General features: G+C 45.4%; 1 protein-coding gene across 6 annotated transcripts in view; it reads left to right on the top strand.

Annotated features, from left to right (window-relative positions):
* The window catches only part of RGS12 (regulator of G protein signaling 12), a 691,597-nt gene that overhangs the window by 563,283 nt on the left and 109,543 nt on the right, over window positions 1-18,771 (top strand). For all 6 annotated transcript variants that reach the window (XM_086964151.1, XM_086964150.1, XM_086964152.1 and 3 more), the window contains one exon: window positions 5,879-5,975. In XM_086964151.1, the coding sequence (XP_086820277.1) occupies window positions 5,879-5,975 (97 nt within the window). The remainder of the gene's footprint in view (window positions 1-5,878; window positions 5,976-18,771) is intronic.

Raw genomic sequence — 18,771 nt, 5'->3', positions numbered from 1 at the left:
GCTACTCTCCACGCACTCCATACACCGCCCACCCACCTCCACCCCCGCTCCCAACTTGTCCCCTACTCCGCGGGCGGACTCCAACCCTCATCACGCCCCACACCAGGCGTCAATCCCTGCTCATAGGCGCAGCAACTGCCCTCGTCCAACGCATCGCCCCTACAACCCCTCACACATCTACACCTCCCCGCCAAACTTGTCCCCCACCCCTCCGACTAACTCTCGCACTCAGCTATCCCCCAATCTGACCTCAATCCCAGCTCTTAATCGCAACAACCGCCCTCGCCGCACCCACAACTCTTCTTCTGACCTCGACACACTCACCCTTCTCCGCTCCTATGACCCAGCCCCCCAAACTCACACAAACACCCCACACCGCAACATTCCCACGATACACCCAAATCCCCTTAGACCACCGACACTAAACAGCAGATCCTCCATCCCCAATAACCTTAGAAAAGTCCCTCTCTCGCTTGAACCATCTAACACCCTCTACACACCCCGTCTCAAATGCACTCTTCTCAACTGCAGATCGGCCACGAAACATTCAGCAGCCATTGCTGAGCTCCTCTTATCACGGGACCTTGACCTAATCATCCTGACTGAAACGTGGCTAACTGAATCTTCGACACCCATAATGGACATTCTGGTTCCTCCCAACTACCACATTATCAGGCTCGACAGAACAGGCCAAATAGGTGGTGGAATCGCATGCATCTACAGGAACAACCTCTCTGTTCAGAAAGTCAATTCCACATCCCTACCATCCCCAACATCCTGGGAATACATCTGCCTAGACATTATTAGTGAGGGCAAACCGATATGCTCTCTTCACAGCATCTACCACCCACCCAGGGACAACCTCACCTTTTCCCAACAAATCATGGATATGATCTCAACCAATTCCGGTCGGCATCTCACCCAAATATACCTTGGTGACTTCAACCTCCACTGGAATGACCGCAACGACGCGGTGGTAAATAGTCTTAAAAATTTCCTCGATGCACTTAACCTCACCCAAATATGCAACAGCCCGACCCACGAGAAAGGTCCTACCCTCGACCTGATCATCTCCAAAGAGGACTCTATCCAACTCGAATCCATCCAACCCTGTGACTGGTCAGATCATTATATTATCACATTCTTTATCAATAAAAAAGTCAAAGTCAACCCAGCGCAACTCTCCAAGCCCAAAGTCTGGAAAAGAGACTCGAAAAAGCTCAACCCAGGCTCTTTGCCCCCTGACAGTTGCAATCTCCTACTCCCACCTACAGGCGCCACGGACGTCCAAACTCTGACTGACCACTATCTCAACGCTATGACCGCTATAATTAATGAGGCTGCACCTATGCAGCTAAAAAGAGTCTCTACTAAAATCTCCAAACCTTGGTACGACGGGAGTCTCAACGAGGATAGAAGAGACATGCGATTGGCAGAACGGACGTGGAGATCAGCTCCCTCCGCAATGCACCTAAAAGATCTGAAGAAAAAGAGAAACGCCTACTTCAGGAAAATAAAACGCTCAAAATCGGAATTCTTCAGCCTCCAACTCGACCAAGCAAAAAACCGCCCGAGAAAACTGTTTGAGCTAATCAAGTCACAATCCAAGGAGCAACCACAACCACTCAACACTGGGCGTGAGGCACCCTCCTGTGAAGACTTCGCTGCTTTCTTTATCCAAAAAACTGACAAAATAAAAAGCGATCTCCTTATTGACGCAAGCCTCTACTCCAAACCCCAATGCCCAGCACCCACTGAAACAAAAAACAATGCTACATGGTCAACCTTTGGCACATACTCGGAAGAAGAAATTGGCAAATTACTCAGCACCCTGAAACCATCCAATCACCTCACGGACCCCCTCCCTGCCTTCGCAGTAAAAGACTTTACCCCTTTGCTTCTCCCTCTCTGGACTAAAATCATCAACAGCTCTCTCCAACAAGGAAGCATACCTGACTCCCTCAAAGTTGGGCAGGTCACACCTCTACTTAAGAAACCAACAGCCGACCCCTCTGATCTCAACAATTACCGTCCCATCACCAATATCCCCACTCTCGCCAAACTGCTGGAAAAATGCCACAACTACAATTGACTAAACACATTGAGCAATTCGATCTCCTCAACCCTCACCAGTCAGGCTTCCGAGCAGGACACAGCACAGAAACTACTATGACTCACATAATTGACAACGCACTTCAAATGCTAGACCAAAACGACACCTGCCTCCTCATCCTTCTTGATCTCTCCTCAGCATTCGACACCGTTAAACATGAGAATCTACTAGAACTACTAAACACAAGAATGGGCTTATCTGGAACTGTCCTCAAGTGGTTCACTTCCTTTCTTCACAACAGGTCGCAGAAATTCAAGAGCAACAACCTGATGTCCTCGCCAATACCTGTAACGCTAGGCGTCCCCCAAGGATCCTCTCTATCCCCAACTTTGTTCAACCTAGTCATGGAACCTCTCACCACCTTGCTACAAGCATCCAATGTACACTTCCACATGTACGCCGATGACACCCAACTTTACCTCAAATTACAATCACCCAATGACATCCTGCTCCTGAACTCAACGATCAGATGCACCCAATCCTGGCTTGCCGACAATCACCTCAAACTCAATGCCCTGAAAACAGAATTCCTTCTGATATCACCTCCAGCGAAGATATCCACCACTCAACATTGGCTTAAACTCCTAACCGCACTCAATGTCCAACCCACCATCGTGGACTCAGCAAAATCTTTAGGCATAACACTCGACACCAATCTCAACATGCAGCAACATATCAGCAAGGCAAAAAAGGGAGCGAACTTCCAGATCAACACTCTGAGGAAACTTAAACCCTACCTCCCAGCCAAAGACTTCCAAACTGCAGTACAAGCACTAGTCATCCCACAAATTGAATACGGCAGCACCGCCCTCTGCGGACTCCCCCTAACTACAACCGCACCACTAAAAGCTTCTCTAAATGCTGCAACGAGACTCATCACTGGGTCAAAAAAGCACTCCCACATCACCCCTGACTTGAAATCCCTGAATTGGCTGCCTTTTGAAGCCAGAATACATCTGAAAATCGCCTGCATGACACACAAGGCGGTACACCTAAACTCACCCGGCTACCTTGCTCAGAAACTGACAATCTCTGGGGGAATCAGAAACACGAGAGGCACAAACAATCTTCTGCTGAAACCTCGAAGATTCCGGAAGGAAAAAACATACAAGCGCTCCTTCTCAGGAATGGCGCCTAGGATTTGGAACTCACTCCCTCCCGAAACCAGGCTTATCTCTTCCACTACACTCTTTAAAAAAGAAGTAAAAGCTATCCTCATGGCTAAATACACTTGAACTACTATCTCGAACCCTATTAACACCCTGCACCGATCTGTACTACATGCTTGACCGCTTTACTTATTTGTATGAGTTGTCTTATTACTCACATGATTGGCTTTGCAGTCACCTATTTTTACTATTTGTACTGTGTAATCTATTGATTTACTTGTTTGACTATGTTCTTTCATGTACCCTTCTATGTAAAGCGCTCTGATATCTGCGAAGATCTTGTTCGCGCTATATAAAACTTTTTAAATAAAATAAAAAATAAATAAAAATAAAAAGTAAACATTATATCAAAACAATCAGCAATACATTAGGGGAGGAGAGAGAGGAGCGAAAAAGTAGTGGGGGGTGGGGGAGGAGGGAAAGTGAGGATAAGGGAAGAGACAATCATAGAGACGAAAGAAAGTCTGTCTAAAGACCGACTGGGTAGGTGACGACCAAGGAGGGAGTCCACGGCCCATCTCCCCTATAGTTAAACCAGGTAGCTCCATTGGGCATTCAACAGAATAGTTCAGTCTCAATACATTGAGAGAGGAGAGAAGGAGAGAGAAAAATAGAGGGAGGATGCGGAAAGAGACGATAGGATAGATGAAAGGAAGTATGGCTGAAGACCGACTGGGTAGGTGACGTCCAAGGAGGGAATCCCCGACCTGTCTCCCCTATAGCTAAACCAGGTAGGTCCATTGGGCATCAGACAAAATAGCTAGATCTCAAATGACGAGGGAAAATTTGCAGATAGACAGGGTGGGGACTACTGCTAGGACAGGTGAAGGTGACACTGGGACACATTGGTGGCTTGGTGTAGCTCTCATAACATGGACCAGTTGCAAACGAAACTGTTGGAAGTGTTACTTTTTGTTCTGTCTTTGGCCCAGAAGGGACTTTTGGTGGACACTTTTAAAGGTTCTATGTCTGCCCCTTCAGTCTTTTTGTGTTTACCTGACCAACCATTCTTGTTAAAATCACCTGTTGTGATATGTTTTTCAAAGTTTTGATCCATTTTCTTCTCGCTAAACTCTTCATGATGCCACTGTTGACCTCGATTTGGTCCATACCTTTCTTAAGAGCATCTCTTTTGCATTCTTGCATAGGTGTCTTTCTCATTGTGATAGCCCCAGCTCATTGTGTGTGAAAGCTTCAAGACTTGTCTGTCCAGTCTTCCAGCACCACCTCAGATTCAGACAAACTGGTGTTGCTGTGGAGTAGAGCGATCTTTCTACCGAAAGTTGTGACTGCTTTTCATGTTGGAGAGTCAATCACTTTTCCGATGTTCTTTGCCCCCACCTCACCTCTCGAAAGAGCCAGAGAAACGGACCTCAAAGAGTGCTCAGTTGTTTCATTATTCATACCAAAGACCATCAGGTGGATGATCAGCTGTTTGTGGGGGTTTTCTGGGAGAAGGAAAGGCAACAATAGTGCAGAAAAAGACTTTGTGCTAGTTGATACTCCTCTGCATGAAGATCTACTATGAAGTGGGAAAGAAGCAGAATTGTTAAGGGCCCTTTCTTCCATGGTCAAGGCCGCTAACACTGCACAGGCATGCGAAGTACCTGTCCTGAATATTTACCAGGATGCAATGTAGGTATTGTACATACGTTCACAAAGCACTACAGTCTCCTGAAAACCAGCTCTGACTGGAGGGGCGTTTCGGCTGTTGATATCCATTGTAAACATGAGGAATGTGGGCGTTCGAAGTAACCATCATAAGAACAAGATACCTACCTTCAGTAATGCTCTTTCTGGTGAATACTTTATGTAGCTGCAGATTCCTCACTACCCACCCACCTTCCCATTATATGGAATGAACACCTTTCCTTCTGAAAAGATCCCACATTGGAGATTGATATACCGGTGCCACCAAATGATTTCTTCTTGTTTTTGTTTTTAGATTCCGCATTCAAGTGTGCAGTCAATGTTCAGAAAGAATCTTATGTCAGCACTCTGGTGTGACATCTATATGCAGTTCCAGTTGTCAATCCTGGGGCACAGTGAAGTTGACCCAGAGCCACTGGATGCTACCTACTGGAGGCAGGGGCTTTCCTTAAAAGACTTCAGGATCCAATCTGGCACCTAGGGACATGTTAAAGGTGAAGAATTTCCAATTGGAGTATCCACTAAAAAAAGTTACCAAACAGAAGTTAGTTGTTCATTTGCACACTAGTCCAAAAGTTTTTAGGATTCGAGTTAAGTTGGTAAATTGAGTTAGGAAGTTCATGAGAGAAACAAAATAATTGTGCCATACATTGAGCATTGATAGTGCTCACTGACATTGAAACAAACTGCAAGGATGTTGATGAAATTTATGGTTTGGATAAGCTGGGTAAGTGGTCTTGGAAATATACTAGCAATCACAATACAAATAATGAGTAGGTTCTATGGGCGCAGTTATTTACAAGGACTTAAGATTTCTACGGAATCTAAACTTCTCACTAATGTATTCAACATGTTTCCACACTTCTTTTTGATTGACAGTACTTATTAATACATCTTGAATAGTGAAAATAGTGATCTATTTAATCAACTTTGGTTGTTTTTGTAGAATGGAGAACAAGTACCATTAGATCTTGGTGTTCCAATTTCCTGCCTGGATGGACAAAGGGTTATCCTAGAAGAGAAAGATGGGAATAAGGGTAAAGGTAATAAATCATTGATTTATTTATTCCAATGTAAAAACAATCTGCTTAAACAATTCTGGTTGGTACAAGAAAAATACAGTTCTAGAGTAACCTCATGAAAGGCCTATTACTGTAGATGTTTCTTTATCCTGAATGAAGTGATAACATTACTCTTGCGCGCTGCAAACACTGACCATTCTTATGGATTACATCTGTCTATAGATACTTCACCTTTTGAATGACGCCTTTTGCAGCATTCTGCGGAAACGTTTTTCATAGCTCTCCCACGTCGACTAGGACCTCACAATGGCCCAGCTCACAACTCAGTATGATGTCATCGGAGCCATAAGAAGACCTCGTCGGCTTGCTGACGTCAGTTCCTTTTTTTCCACGCCATCGAAGCGTACTGGTCTTTCTAGGACTCTCCATTTCTTTGTGGTTTAACATTGCTACAGTTGTCTGCAATTGTAGCATTGCAGTGGCTGCCCAGAAAGAGTCTAGTTTTAAACCTTGTAGAGAATGTGGGGGTCATATGTCCATCAAGGAGCCCTACTATGGTTGCCTTTGGTGCTTGTCGTCTGACCACGATGTTAAGGGATGCTCTTCCTGTCGCCGTATGAACCCAAAGGCCCTCAAAGAGAGAGAGGCGAAACTGTTCATGGCCAAGCGGAAGAAGCAGAAGAGGAGTCAGATAAGGACAAAGCCGAGGTCGTAATCGCCGACTCCACACACCTCAAAGTCATCGAGGGAACATAAGAAGATATGTCCTTGTTCCAAGTGTCGCTCTTCTAAAGACATGCAGCTGACGTCGGGGTCCCCAGCCCTACGGCGTCACAGGAAGGATGACATCTCCCTTTCCTATTCACTGCAGGTGACTCTAGTGCATTCTCTGGCTCCGAGGGACTCTGCGGCGCCCAGGGAAGGGAGTCCTTTTCCTCCGGCCACTCCACCCTCAGCTCCAGTGTCTCCGGCGCTGCGGCCAGAACTAGCCTTACAACCTCGGGCGGTTCCAGACCAGGCGGTTCCGGATCAGTACCCACCTTTTCCGGCTCCAGGTACAGATCCTTTGCATTTTTTAAATGCAAGGTATGGCTTTTTGCCATGGCTGTTAACCCTTCTGGTGCGCCTGGTAGCCCCGTGGGACCGCTTTCCTTCAACATGGGCATACCCCATCATTATGCCCAGGCACCCTTAATGCTTTTCATGCCAATGACTCCGACTTGGCCTCTCCCGATGTTGAGGTTCTTGATGCTGATCCCGTCCCAGGAGGGAAGGATGGACTATTCTCTGGCACAGTCGGGCTCTGGTCCGGTGCCAGCTCGACTCCGGCGGGCACCTCCAGCTGTTCCTGAAGGGCCTCCATCGACGCCAGGTCTGAAGTCACAAGCGCCGCGTCTGGTGCCGCCGATACCAAATATACAATCATGAAGGGGTGTACAGAGGCTTCTGGAAGAGGAGTAATTCCAGGAGCACTAGGATGAAGGGAAGGAAGAGGAGTTACTGGTTCCCATGCATGATTTTGAAGGGCTTTAGGAAGCTAGTGGGCTGGTTACCTCCCCAGAGTGGGAGCTCTCTTTTCCCAAAACTATTTTTTCTTAGAAGGTTTCATCCTACCATTCTGTTATAAGGAAGCCTGCTGACCTTCTGGATTTGAAGTTGCCCACTGCAGAGGTCATATCAAACATTCTGACTGAGGGTGATGGAACCTTTGCTTCCGTTCAATGAAGCTTTGATGGAACCCATACGGGAAGTATGGCTAAAGTCTATGTCTGCCACAGCTGTATCCAAAACGGTGGCAAGGCGATACAAAGTTGCGCCTGGAGATCCAGCCTTTTTATCAATGCACCCTACACCCAAGAGCTTGGTGGCTAAAGCTTTATGTTCTCCGAAACAATCTTCAGGTTCCTTTCTGTCCACTCTGGGAGATATTGCTTCAGAAAAACTGGAACAGTCGGCTAAAAAGGGATGTCCGAGGCATGTGAGCTGTAGATCACCTGCTTTGCATACTCCTGCCAACTAGTGTTGGGTTCGGATGTTTGCAAGTTGTTTTTCTTCGAAGATGCCTTTCCAGTCACGAGTTAGGTGACTCCTCCTTTCGGTGATTGTGCACATTGACATTGACTCCATTGTTAGATTGTTTTTTTTCTGCCATCGGTTTTGGACGTGTATTGCTGCGCTGCGCTTAGAAACCTTTTCTTCGGGTTCTCCTCTGTGCGCAGTCCACTCTACCTGCGTTGGTATTGTTTCAAACGCATATCCCACTTCTCCATGAATCGTATCCGTTGAGGAAAACCTCTATTTCAATCGAGGATCTTCGAGGAGGCCATCCGGCCTAGCCGTGTCGGCCCGCTCCGCAGTCGATGGAACAGACTCCATTTAAATTCTGTCCTCCGTGCCACGCCAAATAACCACACACCGACTTTCACAAAGTGTGGAACTTGTGCTTGTCAACAGAACACAACCAACAGGACTGCGACGTGTGCAGATCGTTTCGATTCAAGAAAACGCTCCGTGATCGTCTGGCTCGACGTCGTGAGATGCAGAGTCAAAACATCAAATACACACCAGATATCTTCGGTGAAGAATCTGAGCACAAATTAGGCGCACAAGGGGCAGAGAAAGAACAAGGAGAACTTATCTCCATTCCAGAATTGGACTCCGAGATGGAAGAAGGCTTGCCACAAGGTCAGCGTACCGTGAGTACCAAACACCCCTTGAACCAAACTCCAGTTCAGCTGGAAAACCGCTTTAGAGTCGAAATCTTTAACACTGAAAATGAAGCCTCCTTTGGCAACAAAACATTCCATGCCCAAAAGCGATTCCAACCCAGCACGGAAATCCTCTGTGCCGAAACCTAAAACTGTTCCTCGGAAGCTGCAGGATACGATTTTCAACCCCCCAACACCCAAATCGAACCAAAACAAAAAACTTTTTATAAATCCAGAAACAGAACATGTTCAGACTAAACCACCTCACAAACACAAACCTGAGTCAGAGGACACTCTTTACCATATACCTTTTTTAGAGGAAGAATGTAAGTACTAACTCCTCTCCTCCTTCACCACATTCCCCTACATTACACCAACTAACTCTCCACCACCTTATGATGATGGAGATGGGGGTGACAATATTTTACCAATAGACCCCTGGAAGGATTATAACATGGCTTCACCTACAGATAACGACTCAGATCTTTACCCTGCAAAGCCTTCCCCTCCTGACGACAATGTAGGATATTTAGATTACTTGCTAGACCTGTGGAATATCATGGGGTACAATTACACAAGGAATCTCTAGAGGAAGATTTTTTTATTTGAAAAGCTCACCACACTCTACCTATGCTTAAAGGTATGATGAGACATGCTGATGATATCTCTAAAGATCAAGCTCGTTCTCGCATTCCACCCCCAGAATAAATATAAAATATAAGCCTGCTCCCTCAGATCCAGTGTTTATTAAAGGGCAGTTGCCGCATCTCCCCAAGCAGTGAATCATTGGCGCATTGCCAACACCCAGGCCCTGCTTGCCAGCACATTAACTTGCTGGGGTGGGGTGCTCATCTTGGGGTTCTGGAAATCAAGGGTCTTTGGTCTTCAGAGGTGAGATTGATTCACATCAATCTTCTAGAATCGCGGGGGATGCGTTTGGCGCTAAGCCATTCTTCCCCCCTCCCTCCGCTGTCAGTCAGTTCAGGCCCTGACTGACAACACTACCTTGATATGGTAAGTAAACAAACAGGGAGAAGTAGGGTCATTTTGTCTCTGCCGAGAGGCTCTAGGACTCTTATCCTGGGCTCAGGGCCATCAGATTTGTGTAATTGCAAATCATCTGGATGGCGTGCAGAATGTGCGTGTGTGCGGACAGTCTCAGTCTGCAATACTTGGCCGATCATGAGTGGCATCTTCAACCAGAGGTGGTCCATCACATTTTGAGGATGTGGGGGTTTCCTCAGGTGGACCTGTTTGCCACCCACGAGAACTCGTTCCCCGTCGTTCAGCAGTCTCCAGTATCCGATGCGGGGAGCGTTGGAGGGCGCTTATTAATTAGATTGCCGCTCACAGCTTCTTTACGCATTCCTTCCCATATTCTTGATTCCTCTGGTTCTTAGAATGATTCGTCGAGACCGAGCCCAACTCATATTGATCGCCCCCGATTGACCAAGAAGGGTGTGGTACACAGACCTCATTCACATCTCATTGCACCCTCCGATCAGTCTCCATCTCAGGACAGACCTCCTCTCGCAGTCTCTGGGGCAGGTTCTACACCCCCACCTCCAGAGCCTGCACATTCATGCCTGGAGATTGAATGGGGCAACCTGAGTTCTTTTCCCCAATCGGATTTGGTGGATGTTATATTATCGTCCAGAAGACACTCCACCAAATCTGTCTATTCTGGTAGGTGGGCAAAGTTTGTTAAATGGTGCGGAGATAGATCAACTGATCATTTGCATGCCCATTTGTCAGATATTAGAGTTTCGCTCTTTCCTTGGCTCAGCTGAGTTGTGCTGTGGCAACTGTTAAAGGCTACTTGTCTGCCTTGTTGGACTTTCTTTGCTTAACAGACCAACCCTCGTTGTTTAGCCTCTTGCATGCTCATGACGAGCTGAGCTCGTCATGAACCACGGCGTTCCAGTGCTCATGACGAGCTCAGCTCGTCATGGCCCGTGGAACACTCAGGTGCGGGGGGAATTCCCCCGCTGTGCTGAAAGTTCCACGGAGCCAATGCACCTGTGACGAGCTGAGCTCATCATGAGCACAGGAGCGCCGTAATAAGCGTAAATAATGTTGGTACACCCTTTCGCCTCGAAGGCGTGGATAAAATGAGTAGAACTGACGTCAGCATGTCGACAAGGTCTTATGGCTCCAGTGACGTCACATGGAGTCGCGAGCGAAGCTGTATCATTGTGACGTCCTCATCGACGTGGGAGAGCTATGAAAAAAGTTTCCGTGTAATGCTGCGCAAGAGGTCATTCAGAAGGTGAGGAATCCACAGACAAATACTGTATCCACCAGAAAAAGCATTACCGAAGGTAAGTAACAGGTCCACAGGGATAGTGTTGTTCTTAAAATCAACCCATAGTTCCTCTCTAGGGTAGTGTTGCCCTTCCATCTTCACCGGACCATATAGCTTTCAGTCTTCTTCCCAGTCACATTTCGTGGCAGACTTTCTACCTCAAGATGAAGAGGGTCCTCCACGCCACTCCTAGGCACTACTCTACTTCCAAAAAGACTACTACTATATCCTTCCTAGCCAACATCCCTTTAGCCAGTATTTGCAAAGCAGCCACCTGATCAACGCCAAATTCTTTGACATACCATGATCATATGGCCATCTTGACCCATCAGCAAACCCTACTTGACCAAGCTATTTTAAGGATAGTATTCCACACACCTGCATTGTCCACATGCTAGCCACTGCGACTTGGAGGGTATTGATATACAGTCTATGCTAAGCATGCGTATCTAAACCTCAGATGTTTCAAATGGAAAATGCCACTCCACCTGTAAGCTTCTCTTCATAGTAGATAGTGTTGTAGATTCACACAATATCATTCTCCTCCCCGGATGAGTGTACCTCCTGCAGATCTTTTCATAATCACTATATTTGCTTTAAGGAACTGATATATATATATATATAACAGTGGCTCCTCTTTTTCGCTGGATCATTAATGGCGATTCTACAGCGGTGCAAAATCCTGAAACCACAGAGCCAGATAGATAGATATATATATATATATATATATATATATATATATATATATATATATATATATATATATATATTCATTCACTTAAAAAACCATAGGTTTAAGGCCTTATATAGTTAGGAATTAGCATTTAAAAAACCATTGAAATTGCTCCTATATAGTTAGTTGTACTAACTATATTTCGCGCACCCGCAATCCACTGCTGATGATGTCACATATTACATCATTCATGACATGGTCAGTGACATCACTGATGACATCTCAAATGACATCACTGATGACCTCATCCAGTGAATGTGGTTTGGTTCGATATTTAAATAAGTAATATATATATATCTACATTGAAGACTGAGTGGATGTATAAGTGTCTGGATGTAGGATTTAGTAGCACTGCGATTGACTGTATAAGTGACTAATTTTAAGCACAGGATTAGAGAGTGACAAAGCCTTTTGCCATTTTACAGCAAAGTCTTTAAACTTATACCATCCACAATAAGCAGAGAAATGACAAAAACCTTTTACTTCTCCAGGCCCAGTATTACAGCCTTGGATTTTATTCATTCTAGGTTGGCCTGGAGGGTATATTTCCGATAGAAATAAATAGACATAGCTACAGCCAAAATGAGCGAACAGATTTACACCAAATTTGGCAGAAAGCTTGATCATTTCCCAGAAATCATGTTTTTTGGGATTTGGTGTAAATGTGTTTAGTTTTTGAGAAATTAAGGTTTAAAATGTATTTATATATAGGAAAGCAGAGGATTGGCAGCCCCAATAGTTCTAAGGATATCACCCCTGTCCTCAAATGTTTAAAAAAAAAAAAAAACATCAGCCGCTCATTTATTATTGACTGCTCCAAGCCAGGAGCACCCCATAAGGCCCCTCAAGTGCTGGTTTTCATATTTATAGCTGTTTTTTGGTGCTCTAATGTGGCCAGGTGAACCGCTAACATGTTTGTTGTGGGTGGCTGCAGAGAGCATAGCAGAATCCCAGGATATTCTTTTTTTGAACTACACGTTTCCAGTGTCATTAGATGCTTGACCTTAGCCACCATATTTTTATTTTAAGCACTCTGCGCTGGAGCTGCATGCTCTTCTGCTGGAGTGCAGGAACCCCTTGTGGTTGGTTCTATGGCTGCATTTTGTGACTTCGAAAATGTTAAAGACTCCACACATGTTTATGGTTGTTTCAAAGAAAAATGCTTTATTGAATGAGAGTGATTATTAATAAGCATTACCATGTATATACATGGAAATACATAGGATTAGAGTAACTGATCAATAATGTTGATTTATTGGCAAAGTTAATACTTCAGCTTTAAATATGTTGATGTGCTGACCGTTAGATAAGCCAAACCGCCTGATTTTTATATTTTGGTGTTCTGACCCTTCGAGGAAGCCTATAGGTCTGTCTTGCTTAAAATGACACCCTATATTTTATTACATTATTACATTATATTCTTTTTGGAACACACTCCCTTTAGAGTTGAGGCTCACCACTGCTTACCCCCACTTCAGGTCTCTCCTGAAAACCCACTTGTTCTGTAAAGCACATAATTAGGTCTTCCTTCTGCCCCCGCCCCTTTTTCTCCTCCCCTTCTCACCTCTCCTTATCTGTCTCCCTTTTGCCCATAGCGCCAGGAAACCGTTTGGTGTAAGTGCGCTCTATAAGAATTTTTACATAACATAACATACATTATGGTTGGGGGGCTCGCACAAGAAGTTGGGCCCAGTGCCTGACCGCATGGCTTCTGTATGTGTTTTGTAAGTCTACAAACACAAGTAGACCTGACTGGTTCTGAACAACTAAATATATTCTGAAGACACCTGAGGAGTGTATAAGAAATTTTAAAACTTCCTCACGGCAAGGCACACTACCACTGGCCTGTGTGTCTAATTGTTCAGTTTCGAGAAAATAACGTCAATACACCACATACCATGTGAAAGAAAGATTTTGTCCACAGTCATCACTGGGACACGCGACCATTTTGCGCGCAATTCCACGAAGAGTGGGTTACAGGTACGAGGGATGACCGCAACCACTCGGTCCGGTGTGTGTCACAAGTGAGGTGAATACTGGTTACCCTGGCAGCCCAGATGAAGTTGCCTATATAGGTTGGCAACTAAACATGTCGACTTCTCGCTTTTGAAAATGGTCCAAAATAAACCAGTTTTTTAATTGAGGACGCTCACAGCACCAAATAAAATTATGTTTAGCAAGTGAGTTGTACCCCATATTAAATACTGAGAACTGCATTTCTTTTCTCACGGGGACCAGCGGGCACTCTAGTGACACAAGCACTGACAGTGCATTTACACATGTTTTTCACTGTTTTTTTCCCTTTTCTCACCTCTGAGAATTCTATGAAGAGGCACACACTTTTTTTTTGGGTCATGAAAGTTACAGATGATGATAAATTGGGTGAGCTGCTAGTGAGTACCAACCAGCAAGCCCCCCCTCTGGATACTACCGTAAGGTACTTTCTGACCTTTCTCACATTTTTTCACAAACTGTGTGTACACAAATCTTTCTTTCATATGGTATGTGGTGTATTAATGTTTATTTCTTGAAATTGAACAATTAGACACACAGGCCAGTGGTAGTGTACCTTGCTTGCGAGTAAGTGTTACAATTTCTTATAAACTCCTCAGGTGTCTTTAGAATATATTAAGTTGTTCAGAACCAGTCAGGTCTACTTGTGTTTGTAGACTTACAAAACACATACAGCAGCCATGCAGTCAGGCCCTGGGCCCAACTTCTTGTGCGAGCCCCCCAACCATAATGTATGTTATGTTATGTAAAAATTCTTATAGAGCGCACTTACACCAAACGGTTTCTTGGCGCTATGGGCAAAAGGGAGACAGATAAGGAGAGGTGAGAACCAGTCAGGTCTACTTGTGTTTGTAGACTGTTGCGTGGGGGACGACCTGACTGTATACCCCCTGGTGCTCCTTTTAGGTTTGTGTTTTGTAAGTGCCATGACAGCCACTACTGTACTCTGGTTCAGGTGAATATCTGTCACAACCTTGAATAAAAAGTTTTTTACACTCTTTGTAATACTGTTCTTAGAAAATAGTCAACAACACATCTAACTTAAACACCTGCAACTGACCAGATATTAACATTAGAAAACCTATGTTCGAGGCATATGAGCTGCAGATCGTACACTTTTGCAATAGATCCCCACCTGGTGTTGGGCTCAGATGATTGCAGGTTGTTGTCTTCTTGGAAGAAGTCTTTGTAGTCACGAGATAGGTGACTATTCCCTTGGACAATACTGCGCATGGTCATCGACTCCATCCTCAGATTGTTTTTTTCTGCCACTGGGTGCGGATGAAAGTTTTCCTCTCCGGGTAGAAAATACTTTTTCAGCAACTTCGAAGCGTGAAACTTTATACAAACAATTTCGACATCGAATAGACTTTTCGACATCACCAGCTACATTCTGGTGCGTCGACGCGGGCCGTTGGGCCTATCGGCGCCGTACGGCCTACACCTCATGGACAGAACTCCATTCAAGAGATGCCCAGTATGTCGAGCAAAATTCCCTCATAGCGACCATCACGAGGTCTGCAACCTCTGTCTATCGCCGGAACACGACTGAGTCGACCTGCACAGCTTGTGCATCCTTCCGATCGAAGAAGACCATTCTGGATCGGAGGGCACGTCAACACGAGATAAGGAGATCAGCACCAGCACCGAAGGCCATCTTCGAGGAGCAGATCGTCAAAGAGGACGTCTCCGAGGACGAGGATCCACTCGTTGCCGAGGAAGACTCGCCTGATCTCCAGATCTTATCGGGGGCAGAGGACTCAGACAACTCAATTCCATCTCGGCAGCCCGTGAGTACCTTTGCCCCTGCACAACATACACTACCCAAGCCAAAGGCAACGGTCAGCACTCCGCCCATGGGGCCCAGTCAAGACTGAAATATCCCCTCAGATGCCCCGCCTTCGGGCTCGGCTCCGAGGAAAAAGACTACGCCTTCCAGTGCCTCGGCACAGACAAAACCACATGTGCCAATTCCACCTCCTCCATTGACACCGAAACATCCTTCGACACCGAAGGACTCTTCGACACCGAAGCCAAAACGCCCTTCGGTGCCCAAAGACAAAGATCCTTCTGCATCCAAACCAAAAGATGCATTGGTGCCGAAGACCGTACCGGAGTCCGGCACCGCAGGGCCAACGAGACCTGTCTCCACTCCAAAATCTCCAATCTCGGTACCAAAGACTCCAAGGCCTGATACAGAGACACCTAAACCCTCTAACAAGCCTACCAAGCCGAAACCACCTTCGGCACCGAAAATTTTTCCACAGGACTTGATAACGCCTCCTACAGCAAAAAACACAAAACAACCCCTATCGGCACCGAAAAAATCGACGCCGAAGAAGATTGTAGAGGAGCAAGAACTGTTTAGACCAGATCCTAAAAAAGAAAGGTCCATTTCAATCCAAAAACTGGACATTTGGAAGCAATTGCTTACAAGAAGAAACCAGCAGACACGCCAATTCTACCTGTGGTTCCTGCCAAAAAGAAGGATTGTGCAACTTCTCCAATGCACCCTTCCTCTCCTTCACCTTCTTCCTCTCCTATCCCTCCTTACATTAAACCTACAGTTTATCCTGTTCAATCTCCTGCATCATCACACCACACTGACGAAAAGTATGAACTAGGTGGGGGAAATGATTTACCAGAGCCACATGCATACCCTTTAGATGAAGATGTCAATCCACAATATCCTAAAGATGGCGATATATATGGGATCCCACCACACAATGTGCCCGACATTCCTGATCCTCCATACTACCCAACAAAACCTTCCCCTCCAGAAGATAGTATTGGGTTTAATCATTTATTAAATAGAGCTGCCCTTTACCACGGGGGTCTCAATGCACTCTGATGCCATTGATGAGGATTTTTTACTGGATACATTTGAGCAGTCACAAAGGTCTACGCAAATACTACCCATGATCAAAGGAGGTATTAAACATGCTCCAGACATATTTAAAGACCCGGTACGATGTAGGGTATTAAATCCAAGAATAGAAAAGAAGTATAGACCAGCACCAGCTGATCCAGTCTATATTAAGGGACATCTGCCACTAAACTCTTTAGTAGTGTCTAATGCACGGAAAAGAGCCAATTCCCAGACTTCTGATGACACGCCCCCGCCTGACAAAGAATCTAAAGTTATTGATGCGTCAGGGAAACTGATTGCTGCGCAGGCAACTAACATATGGCGCATAGCAAATACACAAGCCCTACTCTCACGTTATGACAGGGCTCACTACGACCAATAAGGAAAACTAATGGAGCACCTCCCAGATCAATACAAAGATCAGGCAGCAGAGCTCATACAAGAAGGCAAATTAATATCCAATGCCTCAATTAAATGCGCACTAGATGTAGCTGACACAGCATCCATAGCAGTCAATACTAGTGTTATACTCGGACGACATGCGTGGTTACGCATTTCAGGTTTTAAACCAGAGGTACAGACTACCATCTCGAACAAGCCCTTCAATCAAAACCAATTGTTCGGGCCGGAAGTAGACAACACACTAGAAAAGATGAAGAAAGACACAGACACAGCTAAGTCTATGGGTGCATTACAATCCACACAGACTAGAAGTTCTTTTCGCCGCTCCTTTTATAGACGAGGCTCTAAGCAAACTGGCACAGATACAACATCATCTTTTAAAACGCACACACAGACCTCCTCTAACAAAGGCTACTTTAGAGGAGGATAGAGAGGCAATAAAAGCAAGGGAAGAGGTAGAGGTAATAACAACAACCGCTCCTCTTCCACTCCCAAATAGTGACTTCCCTCTGCTTCCTCTACAGCATTCCACTACTGTGGGGGGCAGATTATCACAGTTCCTACCTGTCTGGAATTCCATCACAACAGACAGATGGGTAAGACAGATTATCCAACATGGCTACTACCTAGAACTCACAGCAACCCCCCCAAACATACCACCCAGGCAGCGTCCAATGTCCACAGAACATATGACTCTGCTTCAACAGGAAGTTCTAGCACTTCTACAATAGGATGCTATTCAAGTAGTTCCTTTAGAGGAAAGGGGAACAGGAGTTTACTCCCTGTACTTCCTGATTCCCAAGAAGGACGGGACACTAAGACCAAATCTCGACCTCAGGCCCCACAACCATTACATACAATCAGATCATTTTCACATGATCACTCTACAACAAGTACTCCCACTGCTACAACAGGGAGACTTTATTTCAACACTAGACCTAAAGGACGCCTACTTTCATGTTCCTATACATTCTGCTCACAGGAAGTATCTAAGGTTTGTCATACTAGGACAGCACTATCAGTTCAAAGTCCTTCCATTCGGGGTCACAACAGCACCACGAATGTTCACAAAGTGCTTAGCAGTAGTAGCAGCACATCTCAGAAGACAACAGATACATGTCTTCCCTTACCTCGACGATTGCCTCATAAAAGCAAAATCGTTCAACCAGTGTGTCCAACACACAAAACAAACAATTCAGACATTGCACGACTTAGGGTTTACAATAAACTACACCAAGTCGCACCTAGAGCCTTCACACGTTTCTCAGTATCTAGGAGCTACCATAGACACATCTACAGCTCTAGCGTATCCCAGTCCAGCCAGGATACAGAGCATTCAGACCTTAGTCTCCATTTTTCAACACCAGCAGTCTCTCCAAGCCAGAGTGTTCATGAGACTGATAGGCATGATGGCGTCTTGCATCTTCATAGTTCCACACGCAAGACTGCAAATGCGCCCATTACAAGAATGTCTAGCACAGCAGTGGAATCCGGCTCAAGGTCGGCTCACAGACCTGGTGTTGGTAGACAGCCGTACATATCGCTCTCTGCAATGGTGGAACACCAAAAACTTGACAAGGGGGCGGCTGTTCCTAGAACCTGTTCCACAAATAGTGCTTACGACAGACGCATCCCTCACAGGATGGGGAGCCCATCTCTTACACTATACCACACAAGGCCAATGGTACAACCAACAAAAACAGTTCCATATCAACCATCTACAGCTGCTAGTAATTTTCCTAGCACTCAAAACGTTTCAATTACAAGTACAAAACAAAGCTGTCTTA

Source organism: Lissotriton vulgaris, chromosome 3_2 (genome assembly GCF_964263255.1).
Source record: "Lissotriton vulgaris chromosome 3_2, aLisVul1.2, whole genome shotgun sequence".
Lineage (NCBI taxonomy): Eukaryota > Metazoa > Chordata > Amphibia > Caudata > Salamandridae > Lissotriton > Lissotriton vulgaris.
This window is presented reverse-complemented; position numbering and strand designations above follow the sequence as displayed.